General features: G+C 41.9%; 1 protein-coding gene across 2 annotated transcripts in view; it reads left to right on the top strand.

Moving 5' to 3' along the window:
• The window catches only part of LOC139420862 (P2X purinoceptor 1-like), a 52,908-nt gene that overhangs the window by 35,448 nt on the left and 3,448 nt on the right, over positions 1-14,012 (top strand). The window contains exons 7-13 of one of the 2 annotated variants that reach the window (XM_071171223.1): positions 3,055-3,196; positions 3,553-3,698; positions 4,183-4,273; positions 4,394-4,459; positions 6,554-6,649; positions 8,397-8,495; positions 10,515-10,556. In XM_071171223.1, the coding sequence (XP_071027324.1) occupies positions 3,055-3,196; positions 3,553-3,698; positions 4,183-4,273; positions 4,394-4,459; positions 6,554-6,649; positions 8,397-8,495; positions 10,515-10,547 (673 nt within the window). In that variant the 3' untranslated portion in view covers positions 10,548-10,556. The remainder of the gene's footprint in view (positions 1-3,054; positions 3,197-3,552; positions 3,699-4,182; positions 4,274-4,393; positions 4,460-6,553; positions 6,650-8,396; positions 8,496-10,514; positions 10,557-14,012) is intronic. The other variant, XM_071171224.1, reaches the window with a different exon arrangement.

Here is a 14,012-nt window from a genome sequence, read left to right as displayed (position 1 = left end):
TTCAAAAAACGTTTCGCTTTGTTATAATGGACTATTGTGTGTAGATTGCTGAGAAAAAAATGTATATTTAATCCTTTTAGAATAAGGCAACAACATAATAAAATGTGGAAAAAGTCAAGGGGTCTGAATACTTTCCGAAGGCTCTGTATATGTGTGATGTAATACATTTATACAACGGGTGGGTAAAAGTACAATAAAAAAGTACATTATTCATATAATGATTTACATATACATAATTTTTTACCTCTTTTTTGTGATATCCAATTGGTAGTTACAGTCTTGTCCCATTGCTGCAACTCACCTATGGAATCGGGAGAGGTGAAGGTTGAGAGCTATGGGTCCTCGAAACATGACCCTGCCAAGCCGAACTGCTTCATGATACACAGCTCGCTTAAGCCAGCCGAACCAATGTGTCGGAGGAAACACCATCCAGCTGGCAACCGAAGTCAGCTTGCAGGCGGGAGAGGTGACCCACCACAAGGAGTCGCTAGAGCGCGATGGGACAAGGAAATCCAGGCCGGCCAAACGCTGGGCCAATTGTGCGCTGCCTTAAAAATGTTATTTTGATGAATTTATTCATACTATTTCATAGTCCCGACACAAATCTAGGTTTGCTACCCAAGCCGGCTGGTTCGTTCTATCGGTTCGGTTGCCAGAGTCATGACCCAGTCGTTAAGTCTTTGTTCTGCATCTATGGACTCGACCCAGTCGTTCTATTACCATACTGGCAATGTTGTTATCCCTTGCTTGCTAGTTAGCCAAGTACGGCTAACTTACGGTCACGTCTAACAGTGCAGTCAGAATAACAACAAAATAGCTGCATTTGCATTTGTTTAAGCTGTTTTCTAGTGACAATTTACAGCATTTTGATACATCCATAACAATGAGCTAATGATACGCGATTTCACCTGGCATAGAAAATGTGTTCTCTTGTCAGGACACTTGTTCGGAGGAGCTAGCCAACAACACAGCTACCAGAATCACTTAAAACGGAAGCTGGAAAGACTGCAAACTAGCTGCACTTTGTTTTGTTTTACCTGTTTTCTATTGACATTTCTTTGTATATATCCATAACAATTATGCTAGTTCATAATTTCGACAGGCTGAGAAAAGTTGCCTGTCTGTCTGTCTCATCCCAACTCCCACCCTTACATTTTCCCATTACTATGGGAAAGCTGGAGATCGAATTTCAATACTGAAACAATGTTGCAAATGTCAGAGAGACAGACAGTAAGGTTTATACAAATCTCTGATATTGAAAACCAATTGCTAGTCTAAAAGAAATGGAATGTCTAGATGGATATGTCTAGATGCTTCTAACAGTGGATATCAACTTTATAAATTGTCTGACTGGGCTGATGAGACAGTGGATTTCACAGTGAAACGGAACAGAGTAATAGGCATTTCAAAGTCATAGCTTTAGCCAGAGGTAACTTGTGGAATAGACACTGCCTGGAATGCGTTTTAACAAATCAGTGTCAAGGATTAGAGCCACCCGTTGTATAAATGTATTACATCACACATATACAGTGCCTTCGGAAAGTATTCAGACCCCTTCACTTTTTCCACATTTTGTTACGTTACAGCCTTATTCTAAAATTAATGATTTTCTCCCCCAGCAATCTACACACAATACCCCATAATGACAAAGAGAAAACAGGTTTTTAAGAAACGTTTGCACATTTACTAAAAATAAAAAAATAAAAACACCTGACATAAGTATTCAGACTCTTTCCTATGAGACTCGAAATTGAGCTCAGCTGCATCCTGTTTCCATTGATCATCCAGATGTTTCTAGAACTTGATGGTAAATTTACCACCTGTGGTAAATTAAATTGATTGGACATGTGGAAAGGCACACACCTGTCTATATAAGGTCCAACAGTTGATAGTGCACGTCAGAGCAAAAACCAAGCCATGAGGTCGAAGGAATTGTCCGTAGAGCTCCGAGACAGGATTGTGTCGGGCACAGATCTGGGGAAGTGCACCAAAACATTTCTGCAGCATTGAAGGTCCCCAAGAACACAGTGGCCTCCACGATTCTTAAATGGAAGAACCACCAAGACTCTTCCTAAAGCTGGCCACCCAACTAAACTGAGCAATCGGAGGAGAAGAGCCTTGGTCAGGGAGGTGACCAAGAACGCGATGGTCACTCTGCCAGAGCTCCAGAGATCCTCTGTGGAGATGGGAGAACCTTCCAGAAGGACAATCATCTATGCAGCACTCCACCAATCAGGCCTTTATGGTAGAGTGGCCAGACGAAAGCTACTCCTCAGTAAAAGGTACATGACAGCCCGCTTGGAGTTTGCCAAAAGGCACATAAAGGACTTTCAGACCATAAGAAACAAGATTCTCTGGTCTGATGAAACCAAGATTTAACTTTTTGGCCTGAATGCCAAGCGTCACTTCTGGAGGAAACATGGCACCATCCCTACAGTGAAGCATGGTGGCGGCAGCATCATGCTGTGGGGATGTTTTTCAGAGGCAGGGACTGGGAGACTAGTCAAGATCAAGGTAAAGATGAACGGAGAAAAGTACATAGAGATCCTTGATGAAAACCTCAGAACCTCAGACTGGGGAAAAGGTTCACCTTCCAACAGGACAACAACCCTAAGCACACAGCCAAGACAATGCAGGAATGGCTCCGGTTCAAGTCTCTGAATGTCCTTGAGTGGCCCAGCCAGAGCCCGGATTTGAACATGATCTCTGGGAGAGACCTGAAAATAGCTGTGCAAAAATGCTTTTAATCAAATTTGATCAATTTTAGAATAAGGCTGTAACATAACAAAATGTGGAAAAAGTCAAGGGGCCGTAATACTTTCCAAATTCACTGTATTGTGTATGTAATGCATTGAATAAGGATTGCGATGGCATGTGACAGCTAATCCATAAGTAGTGGTAGGAGTGATATAATTACCAGATCCATTCATGTTTAGGCAAGTAGTATCCCAAATGTGATATTGATTCAAATATCTATGTAGTTAAATAACCAGTACAGTAAGATATAAACTTGTCATCTTTTTTAACAATGATCTCTTCCCATTCCCTTCCCAGGAGTAACCTTGTAGAAGGTATCGACAATCAGTACATCAAGAGTTGTGTGTATGACCCGACAACGTCCCCACTGTGTCCCATTTTCAGACTGGGTGACTTGGTACAGCTGTCTGGCTTCAACTTCGCCACCATAGCCAAAGTGGTGAGCAATAATAATATACTATTTATGAGTGAAGCAGGTTTACAAGCACCTGTCAATCCATGGGTTGGCTGTGTGTTCGGTGTTGGTGATCATAGTGTTGGTATTTATTGTTGAGTCATTGATCGATGGTGGTGTTATTGGTAACGAGAGTATGCTCTGACGAAGGTCATTACCGAGGGAAAGATGAGTAAAAAAAACAGAAATTGCTTCTGATTTAAGTGTCTGGAGACTACTTTTTCACTTAGGTGTTATTGGTACCTCCATTGATTGGCAATGTTGATGGCATAGTATTGTGTTGTTTGGGGTTAGTTGTACCCTCATTGACTGGATGTATTGTACCGATTGTCATGTGACAGGGCGGGGCGATTGGTATCGTCATTGACTGGACCTGTAACCTGGACTATGACCAGTCGGAGTGTAAACCGGTCTACACCTTCCACGGTCTCTATGGAAATCCCAATGAGATAGACATGGCTAGAGCGTCTGTTGGATACAACTTCCGGTAAATAAAACATCTGCCATGTGTGTCCTGTGTGGTCTTGCGGTTAGTGCTGCAGACTCTGGTACAACTTTATCCCATATTCGGTGTGGGTTTGAATCTGACTCACTGCCTTTCTGACTCGCAATCTTGCCTGCATTTCCTGTCTCATCTTCACAGTCCTAGCTCAATAAATCAGAAAAAAAACCCATCTGCAACAACAGTGAAGTATTTATTGACCTTTCTGTTAAGGGCCCCTTTCTTATTGTAAATCAAAAAGCCTGTTCTGAATTTTGAATAAGTGAAAGAAAAACACTTAGAAAGGGGTCTTGTTAGCCATGTGACTAAGAAGAGTATGCTCTATACGACTGTATACGACTGTATTCATTATACAGAGTACTCTTAGTTGCATGGCTTAGGTAATGTAAAAGGCAGAAGAGCGAGAAATACAGATCTGATTAAAGCACTAGTCTAGAGGCTGCTCAAATGTTTACATTTTGTGCTTTAGGTATGCAAAGCATTATATGGAGGACAAACAGGAAAAAAGAACACTTCTGAAAGTGTTTGGGATTCGATTTGACATCATTGTTCGTTCAGTGGTAAGTTCATGAAGTTCATGGTTGCGATCCTTGTAATGGTCCAGCCAGTGTTTCTGAATTCCTCCCTTGCAACGGTAGATGAAAACGATGAAGATTGTTAATCGTATTGTTATTTCCCAGGCCAGAAAATTTGATATCATCCCAACACTAACAGCTATAGGGTCTGGCGTTGGAATCTTTGGAGTGGTGAGTCTTGCAATACTACACATCTTATCTGGTATTTCAAAGCATACAGCATCTCAAGTAGGCTACAGTATCTCTTAAGCAGCTTGCATAGTGTAGACTAAACAAACAGCTTTAACTATTCAGTCGTGTGACAGCGGTAGTTATGAACACATAGTTAAATGTCCACTGAGTGTACAAAAGATTTGGAACGCCTTCCTATTATTGAGTTGTATCCCCTTTTGCCCTCAGAACAGCCTCCATTTGTCTTGCCCATTCGCCCTCTGAACGGCACACATACACAATCCATGTCTCAATTGTCTCAAGGCTTGAAAAGGATTCTTTAACCTGTCTCCTCCCCCTCATCTACACTGATTGAAGTGGATTTAACAGGTGACATCAATAAGGGATCATACAGTGCCTTGCGAAAGTATTCGGCCCCCTTGAACTTTGCGACCTTTTGCCACATTTCAGGCTTCAAACATAAAGATATAAAACTGTATTTTTTTGTGAAGAATCAACAACAAGTGGGACACAATCATGAAGTGGAGCGACATTTATTGGATATTTCAAACTTTTTTAACAAATCAAAAACTGAAAAATTGGGCGTGCAAAATTATTCAGCCCCCTTAAGTTAATACTTTGTAGCGCCACCTTTTGCTGCGATTACAGCTGTAAGTCGCTTGGGGTATGTCTCTATCAGTTTTGCACATCGAGAGACTGAAATTTTTTCCCATTCCTCCTTGCAAAACAGCTCGAGCTCAGTGAGGTTGGATGGAGAGCATTTGTGAACAGCAGTTTTCAGTTCTTTCCACAGATTCTCGATTGGATTCAGGTCTGGACTTTGACTTGGCCATTCTAACACCTGGATATGTTTATTTTTGAACCATTCCATTGTAGATTTTGCTTTATGTTTTGGATCATTGTCTTGTTGGAAGACAAATCTCCGTCCCAGTCTCAGGTCTTTTGCCGACTCCATCAGGTTTTCTTCCAGAATGGTCCTGTATTTGGCTCCATCCATCTTCCCATCAATTTTAACCATCTTCCCTGTCCCTGCTGAAGAAAAGCAGGCCCAAACCATGATGCTGCCACCACCATGTTTGACAGTGGGGATGGTGTGTTCAGCTGTGTTGCTTTTACGCCAAACATAACGTTTTGCATTGTTGCCAAAAAGTTCAATTTTGGTTTCATCTGACCAGAGCACCTTCTTCCACATGTTTGGTGTGTCTCCCAGGTGGCTTGTGGCAAACTTTAAACAACACTTTTTATGGATATCTTTAAGAAATGGCTTTCTTCTTGCCACTCTTCCATAAAGGCCAGATTTGTGCAATATACGACTGATTGTTGTCCTATGGACAGAGTCTCCCACCTCAGCTGTAGATCTCTGCAGTTCATCCAGAGTGATCATGGGCCTCTTGGCTGCATCTCTGATCAGTCTTCTCCTTGTATGAGCTGAAAGTTTAGAGGGACGGCCAGGTCTTGGTAGATTTGCAGTGGTCTGATACTTCTTCCATTTCAATATTATCGCTTGCACAGTGCTCCTTGGGATGTTTAAAGCTTGGGAAATCTTTTTGTATCCAAATCCGGCTTTAAACTTCTTCATAACAGTATCTCGGACCTGCCTGGTGTGTTCCTTGTTCTTCATGATGCTCTCTGCGCTTTTAACGGACCTCTGAGACTATCACAGTGCAGGTGCATTTATACGGAGACATGATTACACACAGGTGGATTGTATTTATCATCATTAGTCATTTAGGTCAACATTGGATCATTCAGAGATCCTCACTGAACTTCTGGAGAGAGTTTGCTGCACTGAAAGTAAAGGGGCTGAATAATTTTGCACTTCCAATTTTTCAGTTTTTGATTTGTTAAAAAAGTTTGAAATATCCAATAAATGTCGTTCCACTTCATGATTGTGTCCCACTTGTTGTTGATTTCTCACAAAAAAATACAGTTTTATATCTTTATGTTTGAAGCCTGAAATGTGGCAAAAGGTCGCAAAGTTCAAGGGGGCCGAATACTTTCGCAAGGCACTGTAGCTTTCACCTGGATTCACCTGGTCAGTGTATATTATTTCTTTATGTTTATGATGCTAATAATCGTGTTGTGTTTCCGAAGGCGACTGTAGTATGCGATCTGATCCTTCTGTATCTACTACCAAAGAGGGAGTTCTACAACAACATGAAATTCAAGGTCACAGAAACAGTAGAGCAGGTGAGTTTGAGTTTCTAACTTTTTTGTAGCGTTGATCCTCAGTCATTCAGTTTAAACAAAAAAATGGGAGCATAGAGGCATTCTATAAATAGTTGTACAGAAAACTAGGCAGACAGACCCTCAACAATACACATAGTAATTTACCCAGCAGTTCATGTGTTTTCTCTAAGAAATACATGGTGTAATTGTCTCCTTCTTTGGGGAAGGCTACTAGGTCCCACTTTATTTGCATTGTCCCTAAGAGATGATCTCTGCATGCTCAAACTATCAGCAAACTATGGGAGAATCTCAATTGGATTGGCTCGATTACCTGCATCCTTTCCTCATTGGAGAGAAAACATGGAAACAAATGCACGTGTATAAAATTAGGCTCTCCTTCTCCACTAGCGTGTCATCAGGCAAATAACAATTAAAGAGAAGAAATGATTCTTGAATTGTGGTGGGAAGATGTCGGAAGATGCATGGCTTCCCGCACTGCTGACAACTATTTTTTTCTGCTCATACAGGAGTAATAAAGGCCTTGTGCACTAATTTTGTGAAAACAAAAACAAAACAATTCAGATTTATCAGGGTGTGCTGCAGCATCCTCGGCACCCCTACTTCCGCGGCTATGCATTGGTGTTACTTTTACTACTGGTGGCACAATGGTATCATAATGGTAAAGCATATTTAAAGTAATTTAGTTGCCATATTAGTTGATTTAGAATGGGAAGATTTAAATAAATACAAAACAAAAAAATTAAGTTCATTTTTCCCATGCCAAAATGCCACCGCAATTCGAGAACGACCAATGTGTATGTAATGAGTTGTGCTAGACATTCTATAGATAAACGATAAGTAGCGTATCGTTTTTAAATGTGGGCATCCTTTTTCCCCCTGAGAAAAAAACAGCTGATTCAAAGTGGGTGCGGCGGATTTCAAAACTATTCCGTGGTAGAAGAGGAGCATTTGAGAATCTCCCTGTCAACTGCAACACTGTTTAATATGCCACAGCTTGGATGTGGACATGGGGTTAAAGGCGCTGTATGACCAATCCCAATTCGGTTTGGTTGTACAGCAGTTACGGTGATACAGTGTCTGCAGAAGTCAGGGCATTCATACTTATTCTGCTTTGCGGAGAAGAGTAGAGCTGCTGTGAAGAAGGTTGTCAAGGAAATTAGTTTGTGTTTATACAGGACCTCTCGCCTCCATCTACCGTCAACCATTCATGTCAATACCGAGCTATATCGATCGATACAGCGATACTGTGCGGAGCTCGATTTGGCCTCCACAAGCCTCCAGAGGCTCTGTAATTGCGTCACACCCTCCGTACGGAGCCTACGCATCGCATTGGCGTTCAGGGTTAGGGTTGAGTTGGGATATGGAAATTAATCTAAGGTTTGAGTTAGGATGAGTGGATAGTTACTTGAATAGTTTGTTGACAAGTGAACATCTATAAAGCATCTATTGGGGACTATTCAAACAACATGTTTATTTCCATCCCAGTTTTAAGTAACAGCATGCGTGGACAGATTCAAAGTCCTACTGTCATTCTGTAGTTAAAGTCTAAAGACGCTGTCCCTAGATAGATATCCCTACAGATGGTTACCAGGCAACATAGACAGATGATGTTCTGTTCTGACAGAAGTAGAGAAAACGGAGGGCAGATCTTAACCTGCTGTCCTCCTCTCTTGCTACTACTCCTACTCAGCTATTCTCTTTAAAGAGGCTAAATGAGACGGGAAGACCGTTGGTTTTTTATTTGCAGTGCGACAACCTGAGGCTGGGTATAAACACGTTCATCTATTACATCCCCGACGTCTATGCAGGACCACAAGTCTCAGCCAATATAATCCTACAACATAAAGTGAGTGCATGTAGTGAAAAGTAAAGTGTGCTTTGTCTTGGGGCAAGGTTGCTGGTGCATGCTGTGTTCTAACCCTGATCAATTGAGGGTTTTTGTGGGATTTTAGGTTATTTCATGATATTTTCACTGTTTTAATTTCCATTCATTGTTATATTTTATGTTGTGTTTTGCCTAATATATCTGTAACTACTGTATATGTATGCTGCTTTCTTGGCCAGGGTTTACTTGAAAAAGAGACTTAAATCTCAATGTGACTTCTCTGGTTAAAAAAAGCTTACAAAAAACCTGTTTAAAATGGAATATTATTTACCTTAATCTGGATGTAATTCACTTATATTCAACCCTCACATGAAGTAAATATTTTTTAAATACACTGCTCAAAAAAATAAAGGGAACACTTAAACAACACAATGTAACTCCAAGTCAATCACACTTCTGTGAAATCACTTAGGAAGCAACACTGATTGACAATAAATTTCACATGCTGTTGTGCAAATGGAATAGACAACAGGTGGAAATTATAGGCAATTAGCAAGACACCCCCAATAAAGGAGTGGTTCTGCAGGTGATAACCACAGACTACTTCTCAGTTCCTATGCTTCCTGGCTGATGTTTTGGTCACTTTTGAATGCTGGCGGTGCTTTCACTCCAGTGGTAGCATGAGACGGAGTCTACAACCCACACAAGTGGCTCAGGTAGTGCAGCTCATCCAGGATGGCACATCAATGCGAGCTGTGGCAAGAAGGTTTGCTGTGCCTGTCAGCGTAGTGTCCAGAGCATGGAGGCGCTACCAGGAGACAGGCCAGTATATCAGGAGACGTGAAGGAGGCCGTAGGAGGGCAACAACCCAGCAGCAGGACCGCTACTTCCGCCTTTGTGCAAGGAGGAGCAGGAGGAGCACTGCCAGAACCCTGCAAAATGAATTCCAGCAGGCCACAAATGTGCATGTGTCTGCTCAAACGGTCAGAAACAGACTCCATGAGGGTGCTATGAGGGCCAGACGTCCACAGGTGCTTACAGCTCAACACCGTGCAGGACGTTTGGCATTTGCCAGAGAACACCAAGATTGGCAAATTCGCCACTGGCGCCCTGTGCTCTTCACAGATGAAAGCAGGTTCACACGTGACAGAGTCTGGAGACGCCGTGGAGAACGTTCTGCTGCCTGCAACATCCTCCAGCATGACCGGTTTGGCGGTGGGTCAGTCATGGTGTGGGGTGGCATTTCTTTGGGGGGCCGCACAGCCCTCCATGTGCTCGCCAGAGGTAGCCTGACTGCCATTAGGTACCGAGATGAGATCCTCAGACCCCTTGTGAGACCATATGCTGGTGTGGTTGGCCCTGGGTTCCTCCTAATGCAAGACAATGCAAGACCTCATGTGGCTGGAGTGTGTCAGCAGTTCCTGCAAGAGGAAGGCATTGACTGGCCTGCCCGTTCCCCAGACCTGAATCCAATTGAGCACATCTGGGACATCATGTCTCGCTCCATCCACCAACGCCACATTGCACCACAGACTGTCCAGGAGTTGGCGGATGCTTTAGTCCAGGTCTGGGAGGAGATCCCTCAGGAGACCATCCACCACCTCATCAGGAGCATGCCCAGGCGTTAAAGGGAGGTCATACAGGCACGTGGAGGCCACACACACTACTGAGCCTCATTGTGACTTGTTTTAAGGACATTACATCAAAGTTGGATCAGCCTGTAGTGTGGTTTTCCACTTGAATTTTGAGTGTGACTCCAAATCCAGACCCCCATGGGTTGATACATTTGATTTCCATTGATAATTTGTGTGTGATTTTGTTGTCAGCAAATTCAACTATGTAAAGAAAAAAGTATTTAATAATAATATTTCATTCATTCAGATCTAGGATGTGTTATTTTAGTGTTCCCTTTATTTTTTTGAGCAGTGTATATCTTACATGCTTTGTTTGGTTTCTCTTGAGAGTTTTAGGTTTAAAACAAGGGACACAGGAACTAGTCAGATACAAATGGATCCTTCTAAGTCTGAGTCTGTCTTTCAGGAACCCTTAGACGAGTTCTCGTCAGAAAAATAAGTATCCAAGGTAAGCACATTGTGTGTGTGTGTGTGTGCGTGTGTACGCGCGTGCACATGCATGCGTGTTTGTGTGCACCATTTTGATCACCTTAAACTGTAAAAGTTGGTTAAAGTGAGTGAAAGACCAAAAGATATTGTGCTGTAGCATATAATTGACGTCTTCTTGGCCACACAGAAACATTCAGATGAGGTGCTAGTGCATCAATGACTTACTGCAATCAATCTGAGGTTTGTGTTGACTGGTGTGGGTCCTCTGGTTTCTGTTGGAATACTTCAAACAAATCCCTTCTCCTTTCCTCCCTTCCTTAAAGGAATAATCCACTCATTAGTCCACTGTTGAAATCGCCCCAAAAATGTTTGCATGTCAGCAGTGAAGCTTTCAAGCTGTAGCACTTTTAAGATGCGTGTAGCACTGCCACATCATCATGATGATACATTACGCATGTGGTAGTGCTATACTTTGCTTTTTGAAAGTAATTTATCTTGAAAACTGACATGCTAAACATTTTGGGACTGTATTAACAGTTCACTGGGCACAAACTGGTTGAATCAATGTTGTTTAAACATCATTTGTCAACGTATTATGACGTGGAATGTACGTGGAAAATACATTGGATTGGAAAAAAGTAATCAACTATTGTTGCGTGGTGCCTAAGAACAGCCCTTAGCCGTGGTATATTGGCCATCTACTACACCCTTTTGGGTCAGGCCCAGAAGCTAGGATATGCATATTATTAGTGAATTTGGATAGAACACTTTCTAAAACTGTTTGAATAATGTCTGTGAGTATAACATAACTGATTTGCCAGGCGAAACCCCGAGCACAATCCATCCAGGGAATTCTTTTTTGAGGTCAATCTGTTTTCCATTAGTTTTCTATGGTAAGCCCATTTTAATAGGAATCTGGTTGCAGTTCCTATGGCTTCCATGAGATGTCAACAGTCTTTAGAAATTGGTTGATGAAGAAGTAGCCCTGTTCTTTCCATGTGTTACTCCAGGTGGACTCTAGTCTTTTGGTGCGTGCGACCTGGAACGCGCTTCACTTTGTTTTCGTCCGGTATTGAACACAGTTTATCTCGTCTTAAATTTGATAATTTATTTACGTTTTACGATACCTAAATTTGGATTAGGAACGTTGTTTGAAATGTTTGGACCAAGTTTACATGTAACTTATTAGATACTTTGTAGTCATGTTGGGCGAGTTGGAACCGGTGTATTTTCTGAATCAAACGCACCAAATAAATTGACATTTTGGGGGTATAAAGAAGGAATTTATCGAACAAAAGGACCATTTGTGATGTTTCTGGGACATTTTGGAGTGCCAACAGAATAAGATCTTCAAAGGTAAGGCATGAATTATATCGTTATTTCTGAGTTTTGTGTCGCACATGGCTGGTTGAAATATGACTTTCATGTGTTTGTATGCGGGGTGCTGTCCTCAGATAATCACATGGTCTGCATTCGCCGTAAAGCCTTTTTGAAATCCGACACTGAGGCACAGTTAATAAGAAGTTAAGCTTTATTTGGATGTATTATACATGTATGTTTTCTGAATTTATATTATGAGTATTTCTGTTTTAGAATTTGGCGCACTGCAATTTCACTGGATGTTGTCAAATCAATCCCGTTATCGGGATCTGAGCGGGAAGGGATCACTAAGTTTTTAACCAACAGTGCACTTCAAGAAGAGTTCAGAAAATATTTACCAAATAAACTAAAGCAATAAAAATAATAATAAAAAGTAACACAATAACATAACAATAACGAGGCTAGTAAGGGGTAGTAAGTTTTAAGTTCCCCGGCGTACACATCACGGACAAACTGAATTGGTCCACCCACACATACAGCGTGGTGAAGAAGGCGCAGGAGGCTGAAGAAATTCGGCTTGTCACCAAAAGCACTCACAAACTTCTACAGATGCACAACCGAGAGCATCCTGTCGGGCTGTATCACCGCCTGGTACGGCAACTGCTCCGCCCACAACCGTAAGGCTCTCCAGAGGGTAGTGAGATCTGCACAACGCATCACCGGGGGCAAACTACCTGCCCTCCAGGACACCTACACCACCCGATGTCACAGGAAGGCCATAAAGATCATCAAGGATCTATCATCCAGAAGGCGAGGTCAGTACAGGTGCATCAAAGCAGGGACCGAGAGACTGAAAAACAGCTTCTATCAGACTGTTAAACAGCCACCACTAACATTGAGTGGCTGCTGCCAAAACACAGACTCAACTCCAGCCACTTTAATAATGAAAATTGATGGAAATTGATGTAAAAATATATCACTAGCCACTTTAAACAATGCTACTTAATATAATGTTTACATACCCTACATTACTCATCTCATATGTATATGTATATACTGTACTCTATCATCTACTGCATCTTTATGTAATATATGTATCACTAGCCACTTTAAACTATGCCACTTTGTTTACATACCCTACATTACTCATCTCATATGTATATACTGTACTCTATACCATCTACTCCATCTTGCCTATGCCGTTCTGTACCATCACTCATTCGTATCTTTATGTACATATTCTTTATCCCTTTACACTTGTGTGTATATGGTAGTAGTTTTGGAATTGTTAGATTACTTGTTGGTTATTACTGCATTGTCAGAACTAGAAGCACAAGCATTTCGCTACACTCACATTAACATCTGCTAACCATGTGTATGTGACTAATACATTTGATTTGCTATATACAGGGGGTATAGCATAGAAGGAATTTAGCTCATCTGGTAGGCTCGCGTCACTGGGCAACTAGCGTCTGGGTTTCCCTTCGTAGTCCGTAATAGTTTTCAAGCCCTGCCACATCCGACGAGCATCAGAGCCGGTGTAGTAGGATTCAATCTTAGTCCTGTATTGACGCTTTGCCTGTTTGATGATTCGTCTGAGGGCATAGCGGGATTTCTTATAGGCGTCCGGATTAGTGTCCCGCTACTTGAAAGAGGCAGCTCTAGCCTTTAGCTCGATGCGGATTTTGCCTGTAATTCATAACTCTGTTTGGGATATGTACATACGGTCACTGTGGGGACGAAGCCGATGACTGAAGTGTATGCTCCTCAATGCCATTGGATGAATCCCGGAACATATTCCAGTCTGTGCTAGAAAAACAATCCTGTAGCGTAGCATCCACATCCATATTGAGCAAGTCACTGGTCTGTCTGTCTGTCTGTCTGTCTCTCTCTCTCTCTCTCTCTCATACCGAATTCCTAGCAGCAGACTAGTAATTAATATCAGACTTGTTCTTATTCTGAAATTTTACAAACAGTATCATACTCACTCATTCTTCTTATACAACAATTAGATGTAAACCTCATATCTGAGGCTATTATATAAACAGCGTTATGGTAATGTGGCCACACCGTCTCCCATGAGCTCCCCCAAGTTGTAACAAACGGACCGATCTTTATTACCTTCTCCGGAACATGAAATTTGTTCGAACCTCAA

Source organism: Oncorhynchus clarkii, chromosome 12, assembly GCF_045791955.1.
Source record: "Oncorhynchus clarkii lewisi isolate Uvic-CL-2024 chromosome 12, UVic_Ocla_1.0, whole genome shotgun sequence".
In the NCBI taxonomy this organism is placed as follows: Eukaryota; Metazoa; Chordata; class Actinopteri; order Salmoniformes; family Salmonidae; genus Oncorhynchus; species Oncorhynchus clarkii.
This window is presented reverse-complemented; position numbering and strand designations above follow the sequence as displayed.